General features: G+C 32.8%; 3 protein-coding genes across 4 annotated transcripts; 1 reads left to right on the plus strand and 2 right to left on the minus strand.

Moving 5' to 3' along the window:
• Positions 1-212: 212 nt before the first annotated feature.
• On the plus strand, positions 213-1,139 carry LOC130939675 (uncharacterized). Its single transcript, XM_057867765.1, has one exon. It carries the CDS (start codon positions 213-215, stop codon positions 1,137-1,139), a length of 927 nt encoding a protein of 308 aa, XP_057723748.1.
• Positions 1,140-1,614: 475 nt separating this feature from the next.
• Positions 1,615-5,287, minus strand: LOC130940462 (calmodulin-binding receptor-like cytoplasmic kinase 2). Of its 2 annotated transcripts, none has more exons than XM_057868593.1 (6): positions 4,984-5,287; positions 4,656-4,888; positions 4,226-4,388; positions 4,060-4,149; positions 3,594-3,838; positions 1,615-2,001 (listed from the first exon to the last, which is right to left on the minus strand). In XM_057868593.1, the coding sequence occupies exons 1-6, from the start codon at positions 5,183-5,185 to the stop codon at positions 1,663-1,665; spliced, it is 1,272 nt and encodes a 423-aa protein (XP_057724576.1). In that variant the 5' UTR covers positions 5,186-5,287; the 3' UTR covers positions 1,615-1,662. The 2 variants fall into 2 exon arrangements, with proteins under 2 accessions (XP_057724576.1, XP_057724575.1); XM_057868592.1 differs by having other exon boundaries at positions 3,594-3,889; positions 4,984-5,284.
• An 11,611-nt stretch (positions 5,288-16,898) lies between these two features.
• LOC130940374 (histone H4) lies at positions 16,899-17,523 on the minus strand. Its single transcript, XM_057868487.1, has one exon. The coding sequence runs from the start codon at positions 17,410-17,412 to the stop codon at positions 17,101-17,103; it is 312 nt and encodes a 103-aa protein (XP_057724470.1). The 5' UTR covers positions 17,413-17,523; the 3' UTR covers positions 16,899-17,100.
• Between the last annotated feature and the right edge of the window lie 8,993 nt (positions 17,524-26,516).

The raw sequence follows: 26,516 nt of genomic DNA on the forward strand, positions 1-26,516 counted from the left end.
GTTAGTGCTGAATAATTAACCCCCATTACAAAACAAATAAATCTTGTAATACGTTGATCCTCATTGGAAAAGAAAATCGCATCATTCATTCTTCGCAAAGGGGTGATGTGAAAACTAAGAAAAACAAAGAAAGAAGGATCTTGATGCACAAAACAAATAAAGATACGGCAGTCTTAGCCTTGTTTTGAAGCCAAAAGGAGAGAAGAAACACAATGGCTTTCCGTTCCTTTAGGGCGCAATCGGTTTCGAATCAAGGATCATACCCATCGGAGAAGATATCAGAAGAGCCATTACCAAGCAAAGTGGCACAGAGCACCGTAACATGCTTCTACCAAACCAATGTGGCAGGGTATTGGCGAAACATATCTATCTTGTGGTGCAAGAATCTCATGAACCATTCCTTACACATCACCGTCGATAGCCCCGGCGGTGACGCGCATTTCGGCTGCAAGATCGACGTCAAGCCATGGCATTTTTGGAGCAAGAAAGGCTACAAGACTTTCGACGTGGAAGGCCGTTCCGTCGAGGTCTACTGGGACCTCCGGTCGGCAAAATTCTCCGGCAGCCCCGAACCGAACAGCGATTACTACGTTGCGTTGATTTCCGAAGACGAGGTGGTTTTGTTGTTGGGAGACTACAAGAAGAAGGCATACAAGAGGACGAAGTCGCGGCCGGCGCTGGTGGAGGCAATGCTGCTTGTCAAGAAAGAGAATGTGTTTGCCCGGAAAAGTTTCGCCACCAAGGCGAGGTTCGATGAGAAGAGGAAAGACAGCGAAATCGTCGTCGACAGCTCCACCGGCGGTCCTAACGACCCCGAGATGTGGATCAGCATCGACGGCATCGTGCTCATCCACGTCAAGAATTTACAATGGAAATTTAGAGGCAATCAGACGGTTATGGTTAACAAGCAGCCCATTCAGGTTTTTTGGGACGTTCATGATTGGTTGTTCTGTGGTGCTGCTGCTGGGCCTGGGCTTTTTATATTCAAGCCCGGCCCACCCGAGGCGGAGAGCGAGAAAGAAGGAAGCGCTGTTGAAGGTTGTGAGGGTAGTGATGATGGGAGTGTTGGGTATTATTCAACTCTCAATATTGCTACCTTTGAGTTCTGTCTTGTTCTATGTGCCTATAAAATTGAGTAATAGAGAGAGGGGAAGAGGGAGAGAGAGGGAGAGTGCCAATTAAAGAATGTAAATTTAATTAGTTTGTATTTATTGAGTTTATTCCGATGGATATAACTATTTTTATTGTTTGTTGCAAATTAAAAGCCCTTTTTTCTTTTAATCAAGCTACATGGTAATATATTTGTGTTCTCCCTTGTTCTGTGCTTGAAATCATTTTAGGCGATAGATAAGGTTCCCATCAAAAAGATTGCTGTGTTTCTTCTTGGTTGATTCCAATCTCCCCAAAGAACCAACATACTATATATCACATCTGAGAATCAAATTTAAGAAGGAAAAAAAAATGAAAAAATGATTTATTTCTGTAAAATGGCAACAATGTGCTTTTTATAAAAGAATAAGTTCATCTAACACACCTCTCTTAGAATGTTAAAATTCTTTTCACCGATGAAAAACCTGATTACCAATCAATAGATACAGATAAGACACATAGCATCCACCATAACAAAGTGTGGAAATATATTTAACAATCAATGAACAAATCTTATGAATGAATTTGGTTAGGTGCAGAAGCAAATTTATTGCTCTCATCATCCTCAATACCAAATACCGTTTGCAAATTCTTTCCTCTTTGAGGAAAATTTTCAGATTGGTGAGAAGGAAGAGGAGGAACATTAGAAGTGGCTTCATCTCTAAAGCTTTTCCTGATTCCCCATAGAACCTCTGCACAACTCTTCATTGATGGCCGCAATTCCCGCGACGGTGCAAGGCATTGGAAGGCTAGTTTTAGAACCTTCTTCACTGCCTTGTTAGAGGCCGGGCTTCTTCGCATTCTTGGGTCCATTGCAAACACAGCATCCCCTTGTTTCAGCATCTTCATTGCCTGCATTAACCAAATTATATCTTACTAGGCAACTCATTTTCTTTGGAGTGTATGTTCTACCAATTTTGTTGTCATACCAAATATAAAATGGATTAAACTAGCTATTTGATCTTTCAAAGATACATGTAATATTGTAATAACAACATTTTGATCTTTGAAAGATTTGTGAATTTCGATATCAGGTTAGTCTTTGAAAATATAGGTTAATAGCCATCTGCAGATTTTTTTTTTTTTTACATTGATTTAACCCTTGAAATATGCATATGACCTCATTTTAATTTGGTTTTGTACATGCAAGATCAGACAAATTTATGGATTTACAGAAAATAAAGGACTAAATTGATGTTACATGTATTTTTTAAGAGAGAGACTTATTCAAATATGTATCCTTTTTAGGAATTAAATTAATGTTACAAATATTTCTGAACCTAACTTAAGTCAATCTTAAAATATAATAGAACTATATAATAAAATAGATTACTTAATGGCAATTATGATGGTGTCTAAAAAGTAGTGTCTAATTTATTAAAAAAAAATTAAAATTAATATTTAATTTAAAAAATATATAAATAAATAATTTTTTAATATTTAAAATTTATTATAAAAAATAAATTAGACAAAAATTGAATACCAAATAATAGATAGTATAGAATTCACCTTACTTAATTATCTATCTGCATAACTAATTCACTTTGCAAACCAACTAAAACCATAGCACTGCAGAAACATGATCAAAAGGTGCATCCATTTAGCAAGGAATACTTGTGGCAAATCCTTTATGAATTATAAAATTGGAAATGCAAATGTGGTTATATCCTTCTTGAGTAATTCAATATGTTCAATAACAATGTGCATGCTTTGAATAACTTGATAATGCAAACAAATGGTTCTCTTTCTTCTAAGTTCTGGCTGAGTTATAGTTTACTTCCACATGAAGTAATTAAGGCAATAGTAATAAGGTTTAATTATTTTGTTGGTTCTTATAATTTAACCAAATTTTTAATTAGGTCTCTCTATTTTTTTTTAATTGGATTCTTAGACTGTTTTTAATCTTGTAATTAGATTCTTTTTATATCAAAAATGTTAAAATTAACCGAATATTTCTCTTAAAATACATGCTGTAAAAAATTTAGCTACCCTTTTAATTATGAATACCTTTAATTTGTAAAGAAATATTCAGTTGAGGAGTGTTAGGGGCCAACAAATTTTGTTATTTGTAGCCATCAATTAGTCATCGTTGGTATTTTTACTAGTATGAGATTTTATCCAATAGTGTAGGATTTACTCACTTTTCTTTTGTCAGTTAAGTGTTGGCCAAATTTTAATAAAAGTGCTGATCTCCTAGATTTTCTCTTATTTAGTTAACTCTAATATTTTTTATATTAGAAAAGACTAAATTATAAAATTAAAAGTTGTGTAGAGACTAAATTAAAAGAAAAAAAATATAAGGATCTAACTGAAAATTTGGTAAAACTATAAAGAACAATGGAGTAATTAAAGCTAGTAATAATTATCTGCAAGAATGCTTTTGAATACTTAGAAATTTTGAAGGGTGACATTGATGAAACAGAAGGAATACTTGATATACTTACCCATCTGATTGTGACTCTCTCTTGGAGGGGTCTGTTGGGCTCGATGGGATGCCGTCCTGTCATCATTTCGACGAGCAAAACGCCGAACGAATAAACGTCGCTCTTATCAGTGAGTTGGTATGTTCTCAGGTACTCAGGATCCATGTAGCCAGCAGTTCCTTTAACTTGAGTTGAAATATGAGTTGCTGAAGGGTCATCAGACAAGCGTGCAAAACCAAAGTCTGCCACTTTGGCCCTTAAGTTCTCTGTGATTAGAATGTTTGATGCTTTTATGTCTCTATGAATAATTGGATTATCTGTCAATCAAACAATATCTCAGGTACTTACTTCCATGTTGCCTGCTTTCACTTTTATATTCATACCAGGAGATAAAATACACAAGTAATTTGAATTTTAGACATAAATTTGTTTAGACTACTTTAGAGAATAAGAAAACATAAAAAAAAAAACAACACAATATTTCTACCTGTGTACATGTGAAGGTAAGTGATTGCGTGAGCCACATCAATTGCTACGTCTAGACGCTCAGCAATTTCTAGTCCATCCCCTTGAGTACCTGCATTGTTCATTCATTAATTTCACATCAACAAAGTGGTGGTTATAAGATCAATGTATTTGAACACAAGACTTACCATCTAGATGATCGCGAAGGGTCCCATTACTAACATACTCAACAACAATAATCTTCTCTTCTCCAAGCTCCAAATATCCATATAGCCTCACAAGATTCCGATGCTCAATCTTTGACAAGGTGTATATTTCATTCTTGAACTCGTACAAGTGTTTCGGTCCGTCCTATGAACAAACTCACTTAGTTTTCTTGTTAGAGATATAACTATTTATGTGTCTCCTCTTATTAGTTTAAGTTTTTTGAAAAAGTAATTTTATGACATGATATTAAAATTCCTGTACCGAAAAGTCTAAAGTTTGATTCTTGTTATATACCACTCTTCTTATCGGCTTAAACTTTTGGGAGGAATGGTTTCAACAAAAATTGTAAGAATCAAAGAATTTTCAGAGAATGGAAATAGCAGAAAGCAGGAGAATGACATGATCATGTACCTTCTTGGCGCGCTTCACGGCAACAAGAGTTCCGTCGTTAAGCTTACCTTTGTAAACTGTTCCAAATCCACCTTCTCCTATCTGATTCTCCGAGGAGAATCTTGACGTTGACTTGTAGATTTCTTCAAAGGTGAAGTTTCCAATCTCAAGTTGCCCACTTGCAGTTCTAGATGATGATGCATAGGAGTTAGAAAATTTCCATTTTGATGAACTTTTGGATGAGTCAATTGAAGCTGCAAAAATCGAAAGAATTCAACATGATGAAGCACAAAACCAAAGCTAAAAATTTTCATTTATTTTATTGTTTTTTTATTCATAATAGACTTACATGATACTCCTCTGACTTTTGATATGTTGTTTCTTTCATCAACTTTTGAGGGTGTTTTTCTTTTGCTTCCGGAGAGGAACAATGCAAAAACAGCTCTGAAAGCAGACTTGAAAGATTTCAAGAAAGAACGATCATTCTCTTTTCTTTGGCTATATTGATTATGCAAACTTTTATTGATGCTGCTTGAAGGTGATTTCTTCATTGGATGCTGCTATTGCCAAAGATCTTCAAGATCCAAATCATTTCTTTGTTTCTGTCTTAGTTGAAAAGGGAGGTAGATATGCCTTCATTTAATTTGATTGTAACTAGTTATACTAATTTATTTCTACTCAGACCAATTCTTGAAACATTGAATTTTTTTGAATAGTCCAATGAAAATGAAGTGCCTGCAGATGTGGTAGTTAATTTTATCAAGTTAGCATTTGAATATTAATTAATTAAAACTTAGTTTGATAAAATTTTTATTTTTTAAAAGTAGTTTATAAAAGTTAATTTTTAAAAATTAATTTTTTAAAAGCTGTAGTATGTGTTTGATAAATTAAATTAAAAATAGTTTTTAATAAGTGTCAGCAACAACAAGTATGTTTGATAAAATAATTTTTAAAATTTAAAAATATTATAATAGACATTAATATAAGAATTAAATTTAAATATTAATTAATATACGAAATTATATTGAACTTTAATTTTGATAAACACAAGTTAATTTAAAAAAAAAATTATGTATTTTTTAAAACACTCTTAATTTTTAAAATTTACAAACATAAATATAAGCATATAAATTTTTTATTTATCAAATATAAAATAAAATATTTATACTTTCAAAAAATACAAATATTTTTAAAAAATTTTTTATAAAAGCAAGGTTAAGTAATTAATAATGTAATTACAAGTAAACATGCTGCCAGGTCATGGGATCGGCAACCAAATCAGAAAATTAAACCTGGTCAATGGCTCTATTTTCCTTTTCAATTTTATTTTTAACTTAGTTTTTATCAGCTGGTTTTTAGTTTTATCACCCTGTTGGTACTAAGTCAATGGCTTATTGGAGTTGGACACTTGAAACTAGGCTTAGCCTTAGTCCCTTTTCTCACTACGTGGCTTCTTGGCCTACATGGAAGTGGCTAAATTGGAATCTAGAAGGATTTTAAAATTTACTAACTTTATTATCTCAGTATAATAGAAATAATTCATCTATATATTTATTATATATAACAATATATATATAAAGAGAGAAAGAGAGAAGTTGTTGCGTATCATTTACTGACTATATTCCTATTTATATACTATTAAAACTCACTTTTTTAAATTTCATTAAATTTACTTCATCTTAAAAACTTGAACCTTTTATCATAAAAAAGTTAAGTAACCCATATAAAAAAGAAAGTTTACAAGTCATTAAATGATGAACATTTATTCTTATCACAATACTTTTTTTTAGATGTCTATTTAGGATTATATTTTATTAAAATTTTACTAAAAAAATTCAATGTCAAAATACTTTAGTGAACAAAAAAGAATATAATATCCTTTGTAACGAGAACTAACTCATTAAAAATCTTGTTAAGAAAAATCCAATAGAAAAAAAAACTTAACAAAGAAAAAAAGAGTACAATATTTTCCTCTTGTCGACATTATTTAATATCTCGAAATCGGTGCATCCTAATTTGATGCACCAATCTTTCAAAGGAGGATTTTGAAAGTGACTTTGTAAATAAATCTGTCATATTATCGCTTGAGCGGATCTGTTGGACATCAACTGTTTTTTAGTTTTGAAAGACATGAGTGAAGAAGAATTTTTGAGAAATATGCTTTGTTCTATCATATTTGATGTATCCACCCTTAAGTTGTGCAATGCATGTTGTATTATCTTCAAACAGAACAGTTGGAACTATTTTTCTATCAGTCAACCCACATAATGATAGTATATATTGGATTAAATTCCTGAACCAAAAACACTCACAACTTGCTTCATGTATCGCTAGTATTTCAACATGATTAGGTTTCCTGTTTGAGATCTTTCTTTGTGTGAATCAGACAACTACCCTGTATCTGCAAAGCCAACTAATTGTGACTTAGATTCATATGGATAAAACATTCTCATATCAACTGTTTCATAAAAATATCGAAAGATTTGTTTGATTTCATTCCAATGTCTTCTAGTTGGAGAAAAACTATACCTGATAAACCCCGTTTTTGGGGTTTATCTTGTGTTGAATTTAGAGCATTTTGTTAACCTTTTCTCACATTTATTCAATAAAATAGCATAGTTTCATGATTGTCTCCCAATTTGTGCTTAAATGTGAAAATATGCTTTTGGACCCTTGATTTGATAATTTTAATCTTCCTTTGATTCTACTAGATGCCTTGATGTGTTTGCTAGTGATTTCAGATTGAAAAGGGGTAGAAATGGATCAAAGAAGTGAATAAAATGTATGTAAAGTGGAGAAATTATGAAAAGTCAAAGATTTGGGATACGCCCATGGACGCGCGCGCGCGCATTAGATGCATACGCGCAGATCGCGCAAAACCCCATGGACGCGTACGCGTGCTGTACGCATACGCGTCGGTGTTGGCACGTAATTTTTAAGTGAAATCGTGCCCAGCAAATTCACTGAAGTTGTGGGACTCAGTCTGAACCAACTTTGGCGCCCAAATGCTTAAAAGGACCAAGGATTGAAGGGGAAGGCACCATTCATCACATGAGGACTTGAGATCTAGTTTGAGAGTTAGTTTTCTAGAGAGAGAAGCTCTCTCTTCTCTCTAGAATTAGGATTAGGTTTAGTTTAGAATTTCTTAGATCTAGGTTTTAATCTTTGCTTTCATCTATTTCTACCTTTTAATTTTATGTTGCTACATCTTGTTCTCCTATTCTCTTGTTGCGATTCCTCTATTTTGTTTCCTACACTTTGTAAGTTGACCTACTCTTGTTCTTCTTATTTTCTTTTAATGCAATTTGAGGTAATTCATGTTAATTGTGTTTTCCTTGATTGTTGTTATTAATCCTTTGCAATTAATTGGTGTTAGAATTCATTCTTATTGTCAATTTACTATGCTTTCTTTTTGTGCCTTCTAAGTGTTTGATAAAATGTTTGGAAGGATGTTAGAGTAGAATTTTATGTTCTTTACTTGAGATGGTAATTTAGGAACTCTTGAGTTACTAATGCCCAAGTGATTGATGAGTGGTAGCCATTGACTCTAGCTCTCATTAATTCAATTAGTGAATGGTTAGGACCTATGGACTTGGATTGATATAGCTCATATGATTCTCCTTTACTAGTTAGAGGATGACTTAATGGGATTGATCCTTGCAATTATCATAATGTGATTAGTGATAAGGATAGAGATCCTTGACCACCAAACCTTGCCAAGACCGCTTTATCATTTGATTTTTCCTTGCCATTTACTCTTCATGTTTCTCATCCAAAACCCCAAAATATACAAGTCATAACCAATAACAAGAACACTACCTTGCAATTCTTTTGAGAAGATGACCCGAGATTTGAATGCTTCGGTTATTAATTTTAGGAGTTTGTTACTTGTGACAACCAAATGTTTGTATGAAAGGATTATTGTTGGTTTAGAAACTATACTTGCAACGAGATTTCATTAGTGAAATTCTATACCACACAAAAGTTCGATCATCAAAATGGCGCCGTTGCCGGGGGTATTGCAATTGTGTGCCTTGTTATTGGTTATTGTATATATGTGAATATTGTGAATATGTTTGTCTTTTGCTTGTTTGTTAGTCTTTGGTAGTTTTTAGGACTTTGTTAGTTTTGTTTTTGCTTTCACTATGAATTCTCATCCTTTTGGTTTTGAGTTTGGGTCAAATTGTGTTGTAGAAAATGTGAAACTCAATGACAACATGCATCAAGGATGGAACAATCAAGGTTGGGAGGAGCCACAAGCTTATGGACAACCTTCTTAACCTCCTCCGGTCTCATATAGGTATAACTCCAATCCTAATGCATATCAATCTAAGAGATGTGGTAGTTCTTGTTGTACGTGTCACTAACCACGTGCCTATAGACCACCTCATCAACATGATCTTCAACCATACTCATAAGCCCCTTTTGACCAAATACCTTCCTATTATCAATCTTATCCTTATGACCATTATGAGCAAGAACCTTTAGAACCACCACAACCCTATCATGATTACTACCAAGATTCACCTCAATACACACCATCTCCATGCCCTTATCAAGAGGAACCACCTTTCTACTATGAAACCTTTTTTTCAACGTGATGAACCCTCCTATCCACCCCAAGCCCCAATAGACAATTCTCTCACTTTGCTACTTCAAGGACAAGAGGCCATGCAAAGGAATGCATTAGAGTTTGTGACTAATTTGATCGAGGTAGTGCACACTTTAGCCTACCAATACTTGAACACTCAAGGTACTTTCGTGGCCACATGTGAAAGATCAAAAGAAGAGCAAAGCATGAAGGAGAGATTAGAAGCTCCGGTGGAGAGTGAGGAGTTAGATTTTGTATTGGAACAATTGGAGGAAGCCATGCTTATTGAAGAAGAGAAAGAAGTGGTTGAAGATTTAGGAGATACGAAACCACTATGGGAATCTCAAGAACCTCTCTCCAAGAAGCTTGATATTGATGTTGAGGAGGGTATACAACCTCCAAAGTATACCATAGTTGGAGATTTTGAAGAGGGTAATCAAGAGAAAGACTCCATCATTGATGAATTCCTATCCAAAATGGAATCCTCTCCCATGAAATTTGAAGTTGAAGTCATTGAAGACAACTCTACATCAAGCAACATTGATGACCTTGTTGAAGACTCTTCCAATGAATGTGAAGCCGATGTTGAAGTAGATTTCACACAACTTTCAAAGTTTGACTTGATTGATGAGGAGGAGGATCTGGAAGAAGTCAACAAGCAAGAAGAATTTGAAAAACGTTGTCAAGAGGTGAAAATAACTAAAGAAGAGGATAAGAGAGTAGACATCGCATTGTCTAAGTATGAGGAAGTCACCCTTCCTAAGTCACCATTCAACACAACATTTAAGTGGGTAAAATTCTTATCCTGAAACTTTACTTTCTCACTTGAATATGGTTTGATTGAAAATGATGGGCAACTTAGAGCTCTTTGTAGAACTAAGAGTAAGAACGAGTTGTGTAGTGGTTGGAAGTTTGGTATTAGCCTCATTGAGGTCAAGCTTTCAAGACATAGGGACCATGATTGGAAGATTGCCACATTGTGTGGGTCTAGAAAGAAAATTTGGTGTGCTAAAGAGAATTCTATGTGTCACATTTTGATGCGATAAGGCAAGACAATTGAAACATATATCGCACATTCGAATATTCTCAAATAAGAAATATTTGACTGCTGACCAAAAGCTAATTGCAGAAGAGAGAATTTGTGGTAACTTATTGGCCTTAAGAGAATAAATGCTACAACATGTAAAATAGCATGTCCTAAGCAGAGGTTGGGAGATTTGTTCTCATAAGTAAGGGTCTAACAATCAATTGGAGCTGTTTAATAAGAGACTCTACTAGTCTATTTTGTGTATGAACATGAGCTAGTGAATGTTTAACACTTATACTATTGGCCATACAATTAGCATCGAAAGCTTAAGAGGTGAATTCACCAGGATTATCAAGAAGAATTGTTTTGATTGGATTTTCTGAAAACTATACTTTTAATCGAATAATTTGAACAAGTAATCTCGCAAACGCCAGATTGCGAGACGACAATAATCACACATGTGACCAATTCGAAGATGCGTCTAATAGGATTATAAAATATCTAAAAGATGAACATGGTGGATGAATAGGTCCACATATATCACCTTGAATCATTTCTAAGAATTCAAGAGACTCAAATTCAATCTTTACTAGTGATGGCCTTAAAATTAGCTTTTCCTGAGACATGTAGCACAACAAAATTCACTAAATTTAATAATCTTCTTAGTTCTTTAGTGAATGTCCATGGAAATTTTTCAATAATTTTTCACATCATGGTTGTGTCAGGATGACCCAATCGATCATGCCAAATTATGAATTTATTTGGGCTAGTAAATTTCTGGTTTATAATGTATGTGATTCAATTGCACTGATTTTAGTATAATATAACCCAAATGAAAGTGAAGGTAACTTTTTTAGTATAACCTTTTTATTTGAATCATGAGTTGTGATATATAAGTATTCATGATTTTCCTCATTTATGGTTTGAATATAATATCGATTTAGACGAATATCTTTAAAACTCAACAAGTTTCTTAGAGACTTAATAAATAATAATGCATTATTTATTATGAATTTTGTTCTCCCAGGAAATAAAATTATAGTTCTTTCGAAGCATTCTAACATTAACGGAGGCAATAATGGTATTAACACATTCTTCTTTTCATATATATCACTTTTAAGAATTGTATACAAACTTGGATTATCCACAAGGCAAACATCTTCATTATATGTCTTTGTCATTTTCTTCAAAGATAAATAATAATAATAATAATAATAATAATAATAATAATAATAATAATAAGTAAAAATACATACACAGTAAAATTTTATTCCTGATTAGAATTATTTTTCTAAAAGAGATTGTACATAATATTATATACTAAAAATTTTACCATCATCATCATCATCATCATCATCATAGAAGTTGACACATTTAGTGATTTTAAAATTCTTAAACTTAAATGTTAATATTTTATTAAACATTATTTATATATATCATACTTAAAATTTAAATACATAAAAAATAAAGGTTAACAAGAAGTTTCTTCCATTATTTATTTACATAAGTACTTAAAAAACTCAAATATTAAATTTTTTCGTCATTGATTAAATAACCAATATTTCCTTTAAATTTCTCAAAAAAATAAGATACTTCATAATGAGTGGTGTAATTTTTAGTAACAACCTCTGAAACAAAATTTGTCTCCTTTCTTTTGTCATCCTTTTTCAAAGATGCTTGATAAAGATCAACTAAGTGTCTTGGGGTATGACAAATACGTAACCAGTGACCCTTTCTACCACAACGGAAATATTTATCCTCTGTTGATTTATTTTACCCATTATTTCTTTTTTTATCCCACTTCTAGTGAGATCCTTTTTTGTGAACATAATTTTTCTTCCTTCTATAATTTTTCTTCTTACTAAAACCTTGATATTTACCTCTTTTGGAATTAAAATTTGCCACATTTGCTTTAGAAAATAGGACGGTGCCAACTGGACGCACTTCATGATTTCTTAAAAGTCGTTCAACAACAAGAAGGCAAGAACTTAGTTCAAAATACTTTTTAAATTTTTTTCTCGATACTGCTGCTACAGAAGCACATTCGAGGCATGGAAGAAAATTTTTTTTAACATGTCATTATCAGTTATCTTTTCTCCACATAATTTTATTTGTGAGGTAATTCAGAACATTGTTGAATTGTATTTATTTATGGATTTAAAATTTTGTAGACGCAAGTGTGTCCACTCATATCGGGTTTGAGAAAGTATCACTGTCTTTTGATTATTATACATTTCTTCAAGATTCTTCCACAGATCTGCAAGATCTTTCAATGTGAGATATTCATTTTTCAATTCTTCGTCAAGATGACGACGAAGGAAGATCATGGTTTTGGCTTTATCCTTCTAGGATGCTTGATTTTTAGCCTTAATGGTATCTTCATGATCCATCGAATCAAGATGAATTCCAGCATCCAATATACATGATAAATAGTTGTTTTTAGATATATCAAGAGCATTAAATTTAAGATGAAAAAACTTTGACATAATAAAAATTTATTACTTGAATCTTCTTAAATTTTGATCACAGTTTCGTACTAATAACGTGTTGTAAAATAAATAAATAAAAAAATAAATATAAAATAAAAAAGTATAAATAGAGAATTCTAATATTAATATGCATCAATATTATTATCTCAATATAATAAAAATGATTCATATTTATATTTATTAATATATGTAGCAGCGTATATAAAAAGAGAAAGAAGGAGAAAAAAAAGAGCATTTTATATTATTGTTGTATATCATTTGCTCAAACTATACTCTATATATATATATATATATATATATATATATATATATATATATATGTTTAAAATTTATTTTTTTAAATTTCATTAAATTTACTTTACTTTTGAGAACTTGAATTTTTTATTGTAGAAAAATTAAGCTGCTCATATAAAAAAGAAACTTACAAGTCATTAAACAATGCACATCTATCCTTATCACAATAAAAAAAAAAATATTTTTCATTTAGCTAGTCTAGTATTACAATTGTCCAATTACAACTTAGAGGGTTAGACTAGTAAGAAATTATGTGTCTTCACAAGCTTTTTTATTATAAATTAACCGGATATTGTGACTTTGATTTTGATGATGGTTATTCTTGTTTTTAAGATATTTTATACAAGAATGCAATAGATAAACTATGTATAATAGTAGTATTATTAAAATAGAAGTGATAATATTATTTTAAAAATTAATATAAATATTTAGTGAATTTAACTAAAACATGTCATAAGAGTATTGGTTAAAGGAGTGAGTAAAAAAAATATTGTAATCCTTCTTAATATATTTAATGTATAAAAAACATAAAAAAATTATTAAATTTATGTATACTTTTTTTATTGAAACACATTTACTTATACTATTATTATTTTTAATTATATTAAGTATACATTAAAATTAATTACTAAAAAATAGTTATTAGTATAAAATATATATTAGAATATAAATATACATTAAAAATAAATTAATTAATATATATTTATACATAAATATATTAGTAATTAATTTTAGCGGTTAATTTTAATGTATAAATAATATTTTTGTATTAATTTAACAAAATTCATACGCGATTATATATTACTATGTGTTCATATTATGACCCAAATAAAGCTAATCCAACTTTCTAAAAGATTCATAAAATTTTACCAAATCTAATAAAATTAATCCAAAAAACTATATAGATTAATTTATCCAATTTATTCGGAGTATAATTCGTATCTGCTCTAACTTATATAATAAGTAAGACATTGTTATCCACTACTTTATAACAATGTGAAATAACTTTTTAAAAAAAAAATTTATTCACTACTATAAATGGAGAAATATAAAAATGTTAACCAAATTATTATTTATTTTTATAAATATTTTATTAAATTTAAATATTTTTTAATTTTAATTTATTTAAATTTGTCTAAAATTTTTATTAATTTAAACATTAGAATCTCTTATAAAAATTTTCTATTACCGTCTCGAAACTCACACAAAAAAAACTTTCAAAATTCTCATCACCATCTCTGATGTATTTATTTTCAAGTTCAAATTACCTTAAATCCGTTTTAGGTACATCTCGTGGCGCTGTGAAAATAAAATAAATCAACTTTTTCGCTTATTAGGCATCAATAATAAGCAGTCAACTTTTTTGTTTGATAGAAAAATATTAACAAATCTTGATTCCTTCCTAATCTTGTCAATAGAAAGACCCGTTTGACCATTTCCATTCATTGGTAAAATCTTCGAGAAACCAGCATATACAATTCAAGGAACTTTTGATTCATGAAAATTGAGAAGACAGCAAAAAATGCTCTGTATTTTACAATTTTGGAGGCTGAACATGACTAATGGTCACGAGCCTATACAAATACTAATCTTATAAATAATGTTGTAAATAGGGACACCTTTAAATTATTATTTTCCTCCAATGTTTATATGGCTGTATAGTTCTTTTTTTTACTGATATTATTTTTAATTTGATATAATTTTAAATGCTTTATAGTTTTTATGCATATTTTAAAATGCATGCTAGATGTTATTTTATTCGTTCAAAAATAATGTTATTTATCTGGTTTATAATATAAATTAAATGTGTTTTCTTATTAAATTTATATTATAATCGAAATAAGTAATAAAATATAAATTTGTAAATATTATCTAAATTTTATATATACAAAATTTAAATTATTTATTAAAAAATCCAATTATTTTTCATTATTTATAGTACATTATAATCTTGCTCATAAAAATACTTTCGAAGAAAACCTAGAGGTGAACACGGGTAGCGTATATTCAATTATATGTTTGAATCTAAACCGAACCAATTAAATTGGTTCTGTAATCAATAGGTAATTGGATTCAATCCGAACCAAACTGATGGTCTTTGTTAGTGATTAGTTCAGGTATCGATTCTGGAAGTGCAAAACCTGAATCAACCCGTGAACCCAATTATATATTAATTAAATAAAATATATATATATATATATATATATATATATATATATATATATATATATATATATATATATATATATGACTTTTTCATTAGACAAAGATTATTCATTATTAATATATTTGGATTTTAATGAGTTTAGTTTTTAATGTATTTGGTATTTAACATGTTTGGATTATTTCTATTGATGTTACATGTTTATTATACTTGTTGAATTTTTAAAATAAAAATTGTTTTTTTTATGAATTTCAAAGTCATCGGGTATTCAATTACCCGAACCGAATTAATCCGTTCTTAATCGGTTTGGTTTGGTTCGGATATATATACAAAAAAAAAATGCCAATCAAACCAATTATATTTTGATCGATTCGGTTCTAATTTTACCATAAATCCAAACTAAATCGATCCGTGTCCACCCCTAAGAAAACCATTTTAATTAAGACCATTTTGACGATATTTTTGGGAAACGAAAAATGATTGGAAATAACTACATGGAATCGAATATAGTAACTTTGAAGGGTAAAAACAATGCTAAATATAAAATATAACTATAAAGTATAACCCAAAAAAAAAAAAAGAAACACATTCATATTCATGCATACAGCATACACGTACTATAAGTTGTTGGTAATCCAACTAAGTTTATCAGTAATCCATAATTAAATTGAAGATGTTTAGAATATTTAATTCTGTAAGTTTAGTTTAAGTAGAGGCAATGCCAGATATATAAATAAATTTGTTATCATTGATCAAGTTGCTAAATAATTTTAAAAATTCTAATATAATAATTCATATTTTTAAGAGCAGTACAAATTAAATTCATCAATAATAATAAGAATAAGAAATTTATAGTTGATATATTTAATAAGCCAAAACATATTTAATTACTTCCTGCTATAAGTTGCTAATTACTAATTAGGAATGAGGTTCGGTTGAGTGAAATTCGGAAGAGATTAGAACCTAACCCATTAAATTGTAATTAAATCGATTTGGATCGGATTAAGCATTTTTTTAGAGCAAATTTGAATCAAAACATGACTTTTGGGTTGGATTGGTTTGGTAATCAAACCATTCCTTCGTCAATATTAGTCATTAGATACTAAATTTGTATAAATTTGTATATGATATAATTTTTAAGTGAAATTTATAACGTTGAAATGGTTGTTATTGAAAATTAAAACGATTGTTTATAACTAACATTATTGTTATTGTGGAAAGAAAATTACGATAAAATCATATTATACTGTCATTGAGATGGTTTATGGTTATATAAGTGAATGATCTGGTTAACTTTTAAAATTCAAATAAGTTCGTTGTTTGCTCACAAGTACAGTAGTAATAGTGAAGATCACATTGCATCTAATCCCATCGATAAGCATCATATTCATTAGTACCCAGCACATCATCATATTCATTAGTACCCAGCACATCCTTAGACGGCTAAACGAAGACATTCGACCAAAATTAGAATACATTTAAATGTACATCTCTTCACAGTTCTTGTAAAACTAATTATAGTACTCATAAACTAAGTCATATTATACGCCATCTTTAAGACTGTTACCAATACTTGTTAGATTAAAAAAAATAGAAAATCATCAACAAGTAGATAATAATAAATAAGAATTGAACAAGCTAGTGGTGGCTACTACATTAGAAATATCAAAATCATGTATGAACAATAAACAGCCAAAAGTTTAAGAAAGAAATTCAATTCAAGTAAACTTGAACTATTCAATTCAAACTACAAATTTCTTCACGGGAACAAAATAAAATACAAACCAAAATACAAATTTCCTTCCAACTTTTTCTTAAAAAAGCACAAGTCTATTACATGCCCAATTTTCAAAATCCTTCCAATATCTACCAATCTTTCCAAAATCCAAACTTTAGAAACCTCAGCCTCCAAACCCATAGAGAGTCCTTCCCTGCCTCTTCAGAGCGTAAACAACATCCATGGCCGTCACCGTCTTCCTCCTTGCATGCTCCGTATATGTCACCGCATCACGAATCACGTTCTCCAGAAAGATCTTAAGAACACCACGAGTCTCTTCATAGATCAAACCACTGATTCGTTTCACGCCACCTCTTCTCGCAAGCCTCCGAATCGCAGGCTTCGTGATTCCCTGAATGTTATCGCGGAGAACCTTACGATGCCTCTTGGCTCCTCCTTTTCCCAATCCCTTGCCACCCTTTCCGCGACCTGACATTTTCTCGGGGAAATTTAAAGGAATTTCTTAGAATTCCAAAGTGTGATTTGGGAATTAGGGTTAGGGTTTTGAATAAAAATTGATGGTTTGATAAGTGGTGGGAAAACGAAGAGGGTGTGTTGGTATTTATTAGGAGCGGGAAGTGTTTTTTTTATGAATGCGGGTGTGGATCTTGAGATTGATGGTTGCCGTTGGATCAAGATGCGATTGAACGGATAGAGATAACGATCCGTGGCTCGTTAAGTGAGATGTTCTTGAACGTCGATTTATTAGTTTGGACGGTCAGATTCATTTATGAAAGTAGATTTGCGGATTATGCACCTTTAGCGTCTTGGTAACGGTGTTACTTTCAATGTAATTTCACAAATGCTGGATGCCTATTTAGAATTTAAAATCGGAGTCTCTAAATTTTATATTTTTATTTTAAAAAATAAAGCAAAATCTTTTATTATTAAATTTTTTTATATTTTTTTGTCCAATTTATAAAATAAATAGTAATAAATTATACTTTATTTTTTAAAATAAAATTTAAAATTTAAAAGATCTAAATTTTTAATATTTAATATTTATTTAATATTTACTATTGACTACTATTTCTTTAGTTTTTGCTTTGTATCTGGGAGTGGCAATAAACGGCCAAAAGTAAATTTTTGTTCAACTCGATTTTATCTCGTCTTACAATTATTCATATAAAATTTATCTTGTCTTTATCTATGGATAGTACGAAAAACTAAATTTTAATTTGTTTCGTGTAGATATCTTTCTGTTTTTACCAGTCTCATTTTTATTAGTCAATGTAATTATTAAATTTAACAAATAAAATTAAATTTTAAAAATTTATATAATTATAATTATATATATAATATAAATTAAATTAAAAATTATAAAAATAATATAATATTAAACAATATTTATAATTTTATTAATTTTTTACATATATATAAATATGGAGAGGATATTCTCTAAACTAGATTTTACCTTATCCAAGATTTTGTCCTACTCAAAAATCGTCCTACACTGAATTAGGTAGTTATCTGCTCTAATCGAATAGAACAGAATAAATAAGACACACTAAATTATTGTCTCTTACCATGATTTAGATTTGAGTAGCATGAATGGATAAATCATGTTAAAAACACATAGATTTAGTATCATACAAAAAAAAAATTATTTAGTTTAACTTATATCATGATAGATCGTATGTTTTTAGCATGATTTATCCATTTTTACTGTTTAAACCTAAATAATGATTAAAAACAATGATTTAGTGTGACTTATCTTCTTTACAAAATTGCTGTAATTTTTCTGTGTATTATAAAAAAATATAAAATATACCCTAAATCTACTATTTATATAATAAAAAATAAGACAAATTTGCAATGAGAATTTTTTAAGAACATTTGAGTAGAATTATATTCCAAATGTTTTAGTAACGTAAATTATCTAAAAATACATATAGTTTAAATTTTTATTATGTGTTAAAGTAAAGATAAACTATTAAAATTATCCGTTAACAAAAATAAATTCAAAAAATATAAGTAACAGATAAGTTTCTAAAAAATATGAAATATAAAATTATCTTTTTTATAGATACGATGGCTCTTCATCTTTGGCAAAGGAATTGTAACCAAGATTTGAGAGAACATTTGTATAAATAATTAGAAAAAAAATTATATATATATATATATATATATATATATATATATATAATTAGAGCAAAATTAAATTATTAAATTTCTTTTTATCTTTTACAAAACTTTTTGTTATTGATAAAAAATTTACAAAAATAATTAATTTAATGTAAAATTATTAAATTTTAAGAATGAAAGAAAAACATATTTTTTTAATTATAAAAATTGCATAAATATTATATGTTTTATATAATTAATTTTATTACATTTTAAATTTTTTTTAAAAAAATTATTTATCGTTTATATTTTGAGATATATTTTTATCAATAACACAAACTTTAAATATTATTTTAATAAAAATAAAGTATTATTTTAATTCTCAACGTTTAGACTAAATTTTAATTTAATTCCTAATGTTTTAAATGTCATATTTTTTCTCAAAAAATTTTAAACAAATTCAATGTTGTTCTAAGGGCAAAAAACAGAAATAAACCAATGGAGCAAGAAAATTACGTGAATCAGCCAAACTGAAAATTCTTCACGAATCAGCCAAAGGACAATTCTATGTAATTCGAACCAGGTTGGTTCGAACTCCATAATCACATAATTCGAACCTAGTTGGTTCGAACTCCATGCATTATAATTCGAACCTGGTTGGTTCGAATTATCCCTATGTGCCAACTCGATTCGAATTACTCACAAATTGCATCAAATAGTAATTCAAACCAGGCTGGTTCGAATTACTAAGCATGGGATCCTAAGTAATGGAAGTGTTTTGTTACCAGATTTTTAAACGAAATGTCTGTTGAATGGACACGGCAATAAATAAATCTACCATTTAAATTAATACGTGATGCGGAAATTAAATAATATCAAAACGCAAAGTAAAGATGTTTTCATAGTAAATGATAGACGATAAAGCAATAAGTAACACAGACATACATCAACTGATAAATACATAGACGAAGATAGGTAACATACAACATGGCACACAAATCATCTAAATAGGTGCGACCCCGTGAAGCAACGACGTGGTACTCGTGTCATCTGACCTTTCCGGATAAGGGGCACCTCCTCCTCGTCCTGCGAGGCTGCCTGTGTAGGCGTCCTAGGCTGGACATGTAACGGTCAGGATGAAGACGGCCCGGCAACTGAATGTGACCCAACAGTATGTGCTGAAGCTGGGGTACCACCCAAAGCGAAGTAGTCAGGAGGAGGCACGAAGGGAGGCTCATTAAGATCGACATCTAACGGTCCCTGTGTCCCCGTCGTCTGACTCCGGCTACGGGCAGCTGATAAACCCCATTTTGAGGGTTTATCTTGTGTTGATTTCAGGGGTTTTATCAATGATTCCACACACTTTCTATATGAAAATACAAGATTTTGTGTTCCTTTCCTAGTTTTTCCCCATGGATGAAAACATGCTTATTTTGCACTAAAATAGATACATTTCTAATCTTCTCTTGATGTCATTCGATGCCGTGACCTATGTGTTAAGTGGTTTCAGAATATAGGGCAGGGATGGACCGGAAGAGAGAAGGAGGACGGGTGCAAAGGAAGGGAGCATGAGAATTGAGCCTTGAAAATCTCAGCATGGGCGCGTGCGCGCACTTGACGCGTCCGCGTGGATAGAGCAACTAGAAGTCGAAGCCAAGAGCCAAGCCACGAGCCGGCTTGCGTAGCGGCTAAGCTATGATCTTCAGTGGCGCGCACGCGTACATCACGCCTCCGCGCACATTATAAGATGCTTCGGTGGCGCGCGCGCGTACCTTGCGCGTGCGCGCCGATGTTCGAATGTGATTTTTTAAGAAGCCACGTGACTTAGGCGTGGAGGTAGTTGGGAATCCCATTTTGGGGAAATGCCTTGGCGGGAAAAGCTTAAGAAGACCAAAGGAACAAGGGTTAAGGACTTTTAGTTCATTTTTCTAGATTTTAGATATTTTGAGGGATAGTTAGTTACACTCTTGGAGAGGAGAGAGAGATTCCAAGCTCTCACTAGGGGTCATCTTCATCCAATTTCTGAATTTTCAATCACTCTTTGGTGAGATCCATTGCAATTCTCACTTCACTTTGTTCATGTCATAGATCTTCTTCTCCAATTTCAAGTAGTGTTTGTAATTGCTCAATTCTCATAGATCTAGAATTCAACTTTGTAGTTTTGGATTTTACCAATTCCTTGAGGATTTGATTTTCATTGTTGTTCTTTGATAATTGTTGTTAGTTCCTTGTGTTGCAATACTTTTAATTCTATTTTTCTTCTCATTTTTACTATGACTCTTATTCTTGCTCATCAAATGTTTGATAAAATGTCAACACTAGTTATGGAGTAGAAATTTCTTACTTGGCATAGGGTTTGGGCCATTAGAAGAAGTTGAATAGTTGTGTCAATTGTTGATTTGGAATTAGGGATTGCTAATTGACTTGGAGTGCACTAAAGCTAGATTCTCATGAGGTGAAGCTAGGACTTGTGACTCAAGTTGATTATTCTCATTTAACTTTCCTCTATACCTAGGGGTTGACTACATGAAGCAAGGCCTAATTGTTGTCATCATTAAAGGAACTATAAGGATAGAATTTCTAATGCCAACCCTAAGCCAAGTCTTTTAATGATTGATTGTTTATTTCCTATTATTTTGCTAAAACCTTCGAAGAATCCTAACAAGGCTTTCTAATCAATAAGATGCACACTTTGGCAATTCCAAGGGAGGACGACTCGGGAGACTAGTACTCTCGGTTATAGATTGTAGGATTGTTTGGTACGAAATTTAAGTGTCGATTAGACTATACTCACGATCATATTCATCATTGAATTCTAAATCGGCATGCTAAATTTCGTTTATCAAAATGGCGCCGTTGCCGGGGATTTTGCTTAGTGTGCCATGTTATTATTTGGAATAAGTGTGTATATATGTACATAGTTGCATTTCATTGTAAATTGTTCAAGTGACTAACCCCTCATCGTTACCATGAATCTCATTTTCCCTTCATTGCATGACGCGTTCACAACCGAATCCGAGCTTAGTCCCCTTTGATCCGGAAATAGAACGAACTTTGTTTCATATTAGACAAGCTCGGAGGCGGCTAAAGTTCGGGAAAGGTGAAGAGGTTTTCACCACCTCAACCACCTTACTAAAAGTGAACATTGAACCGTCACTCAAGGAAGGCATTAGTCATACTTCCATCAATATCACTAACAACTCTTCTTTTGTTTTAGGTACTAATACCATGGATGCTCCGAGGAGAGTTACCATCAAGGAAGCGGGTGCACCGGATTATGTCCTTCAACCCCTTCATGTAACTCACCCCAACTTGAATGCAAACTTTGACTTGAAGACTGCTTTGATCAACCTCCTACCTAAGTTTCACGGGCTTCCCGCACAAGACCCTATTCGACATCTCAAGGACTTTCATCGTATATGCTCAACTACTAAACGGGAAGGATCCGATGAAGTTGCTATATGGTTGTTTGCTTTCCCTTTCTCTCTTGAGGACAAGGCTAAAGAATGGTTTTACACTCTATCTAGTGAAGTCACCTCCGATTGGGACTTACTTAGAAGAAGATTCTTGGATAAATTCTTGCCCCCAGAGAAGATGGATAGGCTAAGGAAGGAAATGTCTTGTATTGTGCAAGGTGAGACGGAACCACTATACGAGTATTGGGAACGGTTTCGCAAGCTACTAGACGCATGCCCTAATCACATGATTGACACTCAAGTATTGCTTGGATACATATGTCAAGGGATGCGAGAGCAAGATAGAACTCTCTTGGACACTTCTAGCAATGGTTCTTTGTCCAAATATAAAACAGCGGAGGAGGCATGGCAACTTATCATTGACTTAGCCGAATCCAATCAACATATGAGACGAAGAGTCAACCGCCCAAGAACCGTGAATGAGGTATCAACTAGTAGTGAAACCACCGCTCTAACTCAATCCTTGAGCGAGATGACATCCATCTTAAGGTAACTCCAATTGAACCAACAACAACCACAACAACCTCAATCATACCAACAACACTCTCCACCACCTCAACAACACAACCAACAATTGGTTCCTCAAAAAGTGTGTGGCATTTGTTCTTGCTACTCCCACTACACGGATGAGTGCCCGAGCCTTCAAGAAGATAACACCTTGGCGGCTACCCATAATTTCTATGACCGCCCTAATCAAGGGTACTACCAAGGCGGTAATCCTAACCAAGGGCACCCTTATCAAGGAGGAAGCTACAATCAAGGGAGTGGATACCATAATCAAAATTGGAGAGACAATCATCAACAAGGGAATAGGGACAACAACAACAATGGAGGAGGTCAAAGATGGAGCAACAACTCACAAAATTTCTCACAAAACTGACCATACAACTCAAAAAATCAACCATACAACCAACAAAACCCACAAAGAAACTACCAAACATACCAACCACCACATCAAAGACCACCACCCAACCAATCACAAACTCTTCAACTCACATATGCAACCAACCTCTCCAACCAAGAAGAAACACTCCGGACCATTATCCAAGGCCAAAAGGAACTACAAAACACACTTGCTTCCGGTCTCACTGGCCTCACCTCTACACTACAAGCTCTTCTTGCACGCATGGATACACCATCAAATCCCACTCCTCAACCCCCAATCCAAAGCGTCATTCCCTCTCAACCTCAACCAAATCCTAAGGGGGGCATCAATGCCATCACCCTTAGATCCGGAACACAACTAAAAGAGAAGGAAGCAAAGGACTCAAATCCCATCATAACCGCCCAAGAGGAGAAGAGAATAGATATAGAAGAGGTAGTGGAAGAGGAGACACCACAAGTCATAGTTGAGGATGAAGCCCAACCAACAAAGGAGACCCCTAAGGCCAAGAGAACCTTGGAAGAAGAAATTGCTCAACCACTCCCATTTCCAACACTTGCAAAGAAAGCTAGAAAGCGCATAGAACTCGACCCCAAAATGGTAGAAATGTTCAAGAAAGTTGAGGTAACCATCCCCCTTCTTTGATGCTATCCATCAAGTTCCTAGATATGCAAAATTCCTTAAAGATCTATGCATGAACAAGGATAGAATTCTTGAATTGGAAACCATCCCATTGGGGAGTTCTATTTCCGCTTTAATGGGAGCATTGCCCGAGAAGTGTGATGATCCGGGCCCTTGTATGGTCACTTGCACCGTTAATGGAGTTCAATTTATAGATTGTATGTGTGACCTCGGAGCATGTGTCAGCATCATGCCGCTCTCCGTCTACCTGGTATTGAAGTTGCCACCACTAAAAAGGTCGACGGCAAGATTTGTCCTAGCGGATAAAAGCATAATAACCGTGACGGGTGTTGCGGAAGACGTATTGGTGAATATCAAAGGGTTGGTGTTTCCGATTGACTTCTATGTCCTTGAAATGCCATCAAGCGAGACCGAAAGAGCATCATCTATCCTACTTGGAAGACCATTTTTGAGAACTTCTAGATTTAAGCTAGATGCCTACTCGGGGACCTACTCATTTGAAATAGATGGGAGAATTGTAAGTTTTAGCCTAGAAGAAGTAATGAAGCACCCACCGGAGAATCACTCTCTATTTCGGTGTGACCCAATTGACAACATGGTTGCCGAAGTGCACCTTGCAAAGTTAGATGAGAAGTACATGGTTGAAGAAGCAAATGAAGGTCCAAGCAAACTAAACACTACACACCATACAAACCATCCGGAAACTCAAACTTCAAAGAATGATAAAAAGATGGAATTGAAGCCACTACCACCCCACTTAAGGTACTCATATCTTGATGAAGCCCAAAAGCTCCCCGTGATAATTGCAAAAGAGTTAACCCCTCAACAATAAGAAAAATTACTAGATGTATTGAGGAAAAACAAAAGGGCAATTGGGTGGAGTTTGGCGGATTTAGTGGGAATAAGCCCCCAAGTATGCGAGCACCGCATATTTCTTGAAGAAGGAGCAAGACCGGTCCGACAACCTCAAAGGAGACTTAATCCAACCATTCTTGAGGTAGTGAAAAAAGAAGTCACTAAGCTACTTGAAGCGGACATCATCTATCCTATCTCGGATAGAGAGTGGGTAAGCCCGGTCCAAGTAGTGCCAAAAAAGTCTGGGGTGACAACAATCAAAAACTGAAAGTGGTGAACTTATAGCAACAAGAGTGCAAAATTCTTGGAGAGTATGCATAGACTACCGAAGGTTGAATGCGGCCACAAGAAAAGATCACTTCCCACTACCATTCATTGATCAAATGCTTGATCGATTAGCCGGTAAATCATATTATTGCTTTCTTAATGGTTACTCCGGTTACTTCCAAATTCACATTGCTCTAGAGGACCAAGAAAAAATCACATTTACTTGCCCCTTTGGAACGTATGCTTACAAGCGTATGCCATTTGGCCTATGCAATGCACCGGCACTTTAGTGTGTACGGTGATTCATTTGAGCATTGCTTAGGTAACCTTGAAAAAGTCTTAGAGAGATGCACCAAAACAAACCTTGTTCTAAATTTTGAAAAATGTCATTTCATGGTCAAACAAGGCATTGTTTTGGGACACATAGTTTCAAAAGAAGGCATCTCCGTAGATCCGGCAAAAATAAATGTCATATCTAGTTTACTGATGAGCGGATAATTTGTATACTTTTTGGCATTGTTTTTAGTATGTTTTTGATATGATATAGTTAGTTTTTAGTATATTTTTATTAGTTTTTAATTAAAATTCACTTTTCTGGACTTTACTATGAGTTTGTGTGTTTTTCTGTGATTTCAGGTATTTTCTGGCTGAAATTGAGGGACCTGAGCAAAAATCTGATCCTGAGACCAAAAAGGACTGCAGATGCTGTTGGATTCTGACCTCCCTGCATTCGAAGCGGATTTTCTGGAGCTACAGAAGCCCAATTGGCGCGCTCTCAACAGCGTTGGAAAGTAGACATCCTGGACTTTCCAGCAATATATAATAGTCCATACTTTGCCCAAGATTTGATGGCCCAAACCGGCGTTCAAAGTCACCTCAAGGAATTCCAGCGTTAAACGCTGGAACTGGCACCCAAATGGGAGTTAAACGCCCAAACTGGCACCAAAGCTGGCGTTTAACTCCAAGAAGAGTCTCTACACGAAAATTGCTTCATTGCTCAGCCCAAGCACACACCAAGTGGGCCCGGAAGAGGATTTTTATGTCATTTACTCATTTCTGTACACCCTAGGCTACTAGTTTCTTATAAGTAGGACCTTTTACTATTGTATAAAAAAAGAATCTTTTGATCACTTTTAGATCTCTAGATCATCTTTGGACATTCTAGTTCTTGGATCATTGGGAGGCTGGCCATTCGGCCATGCCTAGACCTTATGCTTATGTATTTTCAACGGTGGAGTTTCTACACACCATAGATTAAGGTGTGGAGCTCTGCTGTACCTCGAGTATTAATGCAATTACTATTGTTCTTCCATTCAATTCCACTTGTTCTTTTACCAAGATATCACTTGTTCT

Source organism: Arachis stenosperma, chromosome 7 (genome assembly GCF_014773155.1).
Source record: "Arachis stenosperma cultivar V10309 chromosome 7, arast.V10309.gnm1.PFL2, whole genome shotgun sequence".
Taxonomy (NCBI): Eukaryota; Viridiplantae; Streptophyta; class Magnoliopsida; order Fabales; family Fabaceae; genus Arachis; species Arachis stenosperma.

Bases quoted from the DNA above. Each gene is read 5' to 3' on its own strand.
- LOC130939675 (XM_057867765.1), top strand. From the start codon at position 213: ATGGCTTTCCGTTCCTTTAGGGCGCAATCGGTTTCGAATCAAGGATCA.
- LOC130940462 (XM_057868592.1), bottom strand. From the start codon at position 5,185: ATGAAGAAATCACCTTCAAGCAGCATCAATAAAAGTTTGCATAATCAA. The intron at 4,889-4,983 runs GTAAGTCTATTA...CGATTTTTGCAG, and splicing joins AAAAGTCAGAGGAGTATCAT to CTTCAATTGACTCATCCAAA. The intron at 2,002-3,593 runs GTAAGTATATCA...TGGTTAATGCAG, and splicing joins AGAGAGTCACAATCAGATGG to GCAATGAAGATGCTGAAACA.
- LOC130940374 (XM_057868487.1), bottom strand. From the start codon at position 17,412: ATGTCAGGTCGCGGAAAGGGTGGCAAGGGATTGGGAAAAGGAGGAGCC.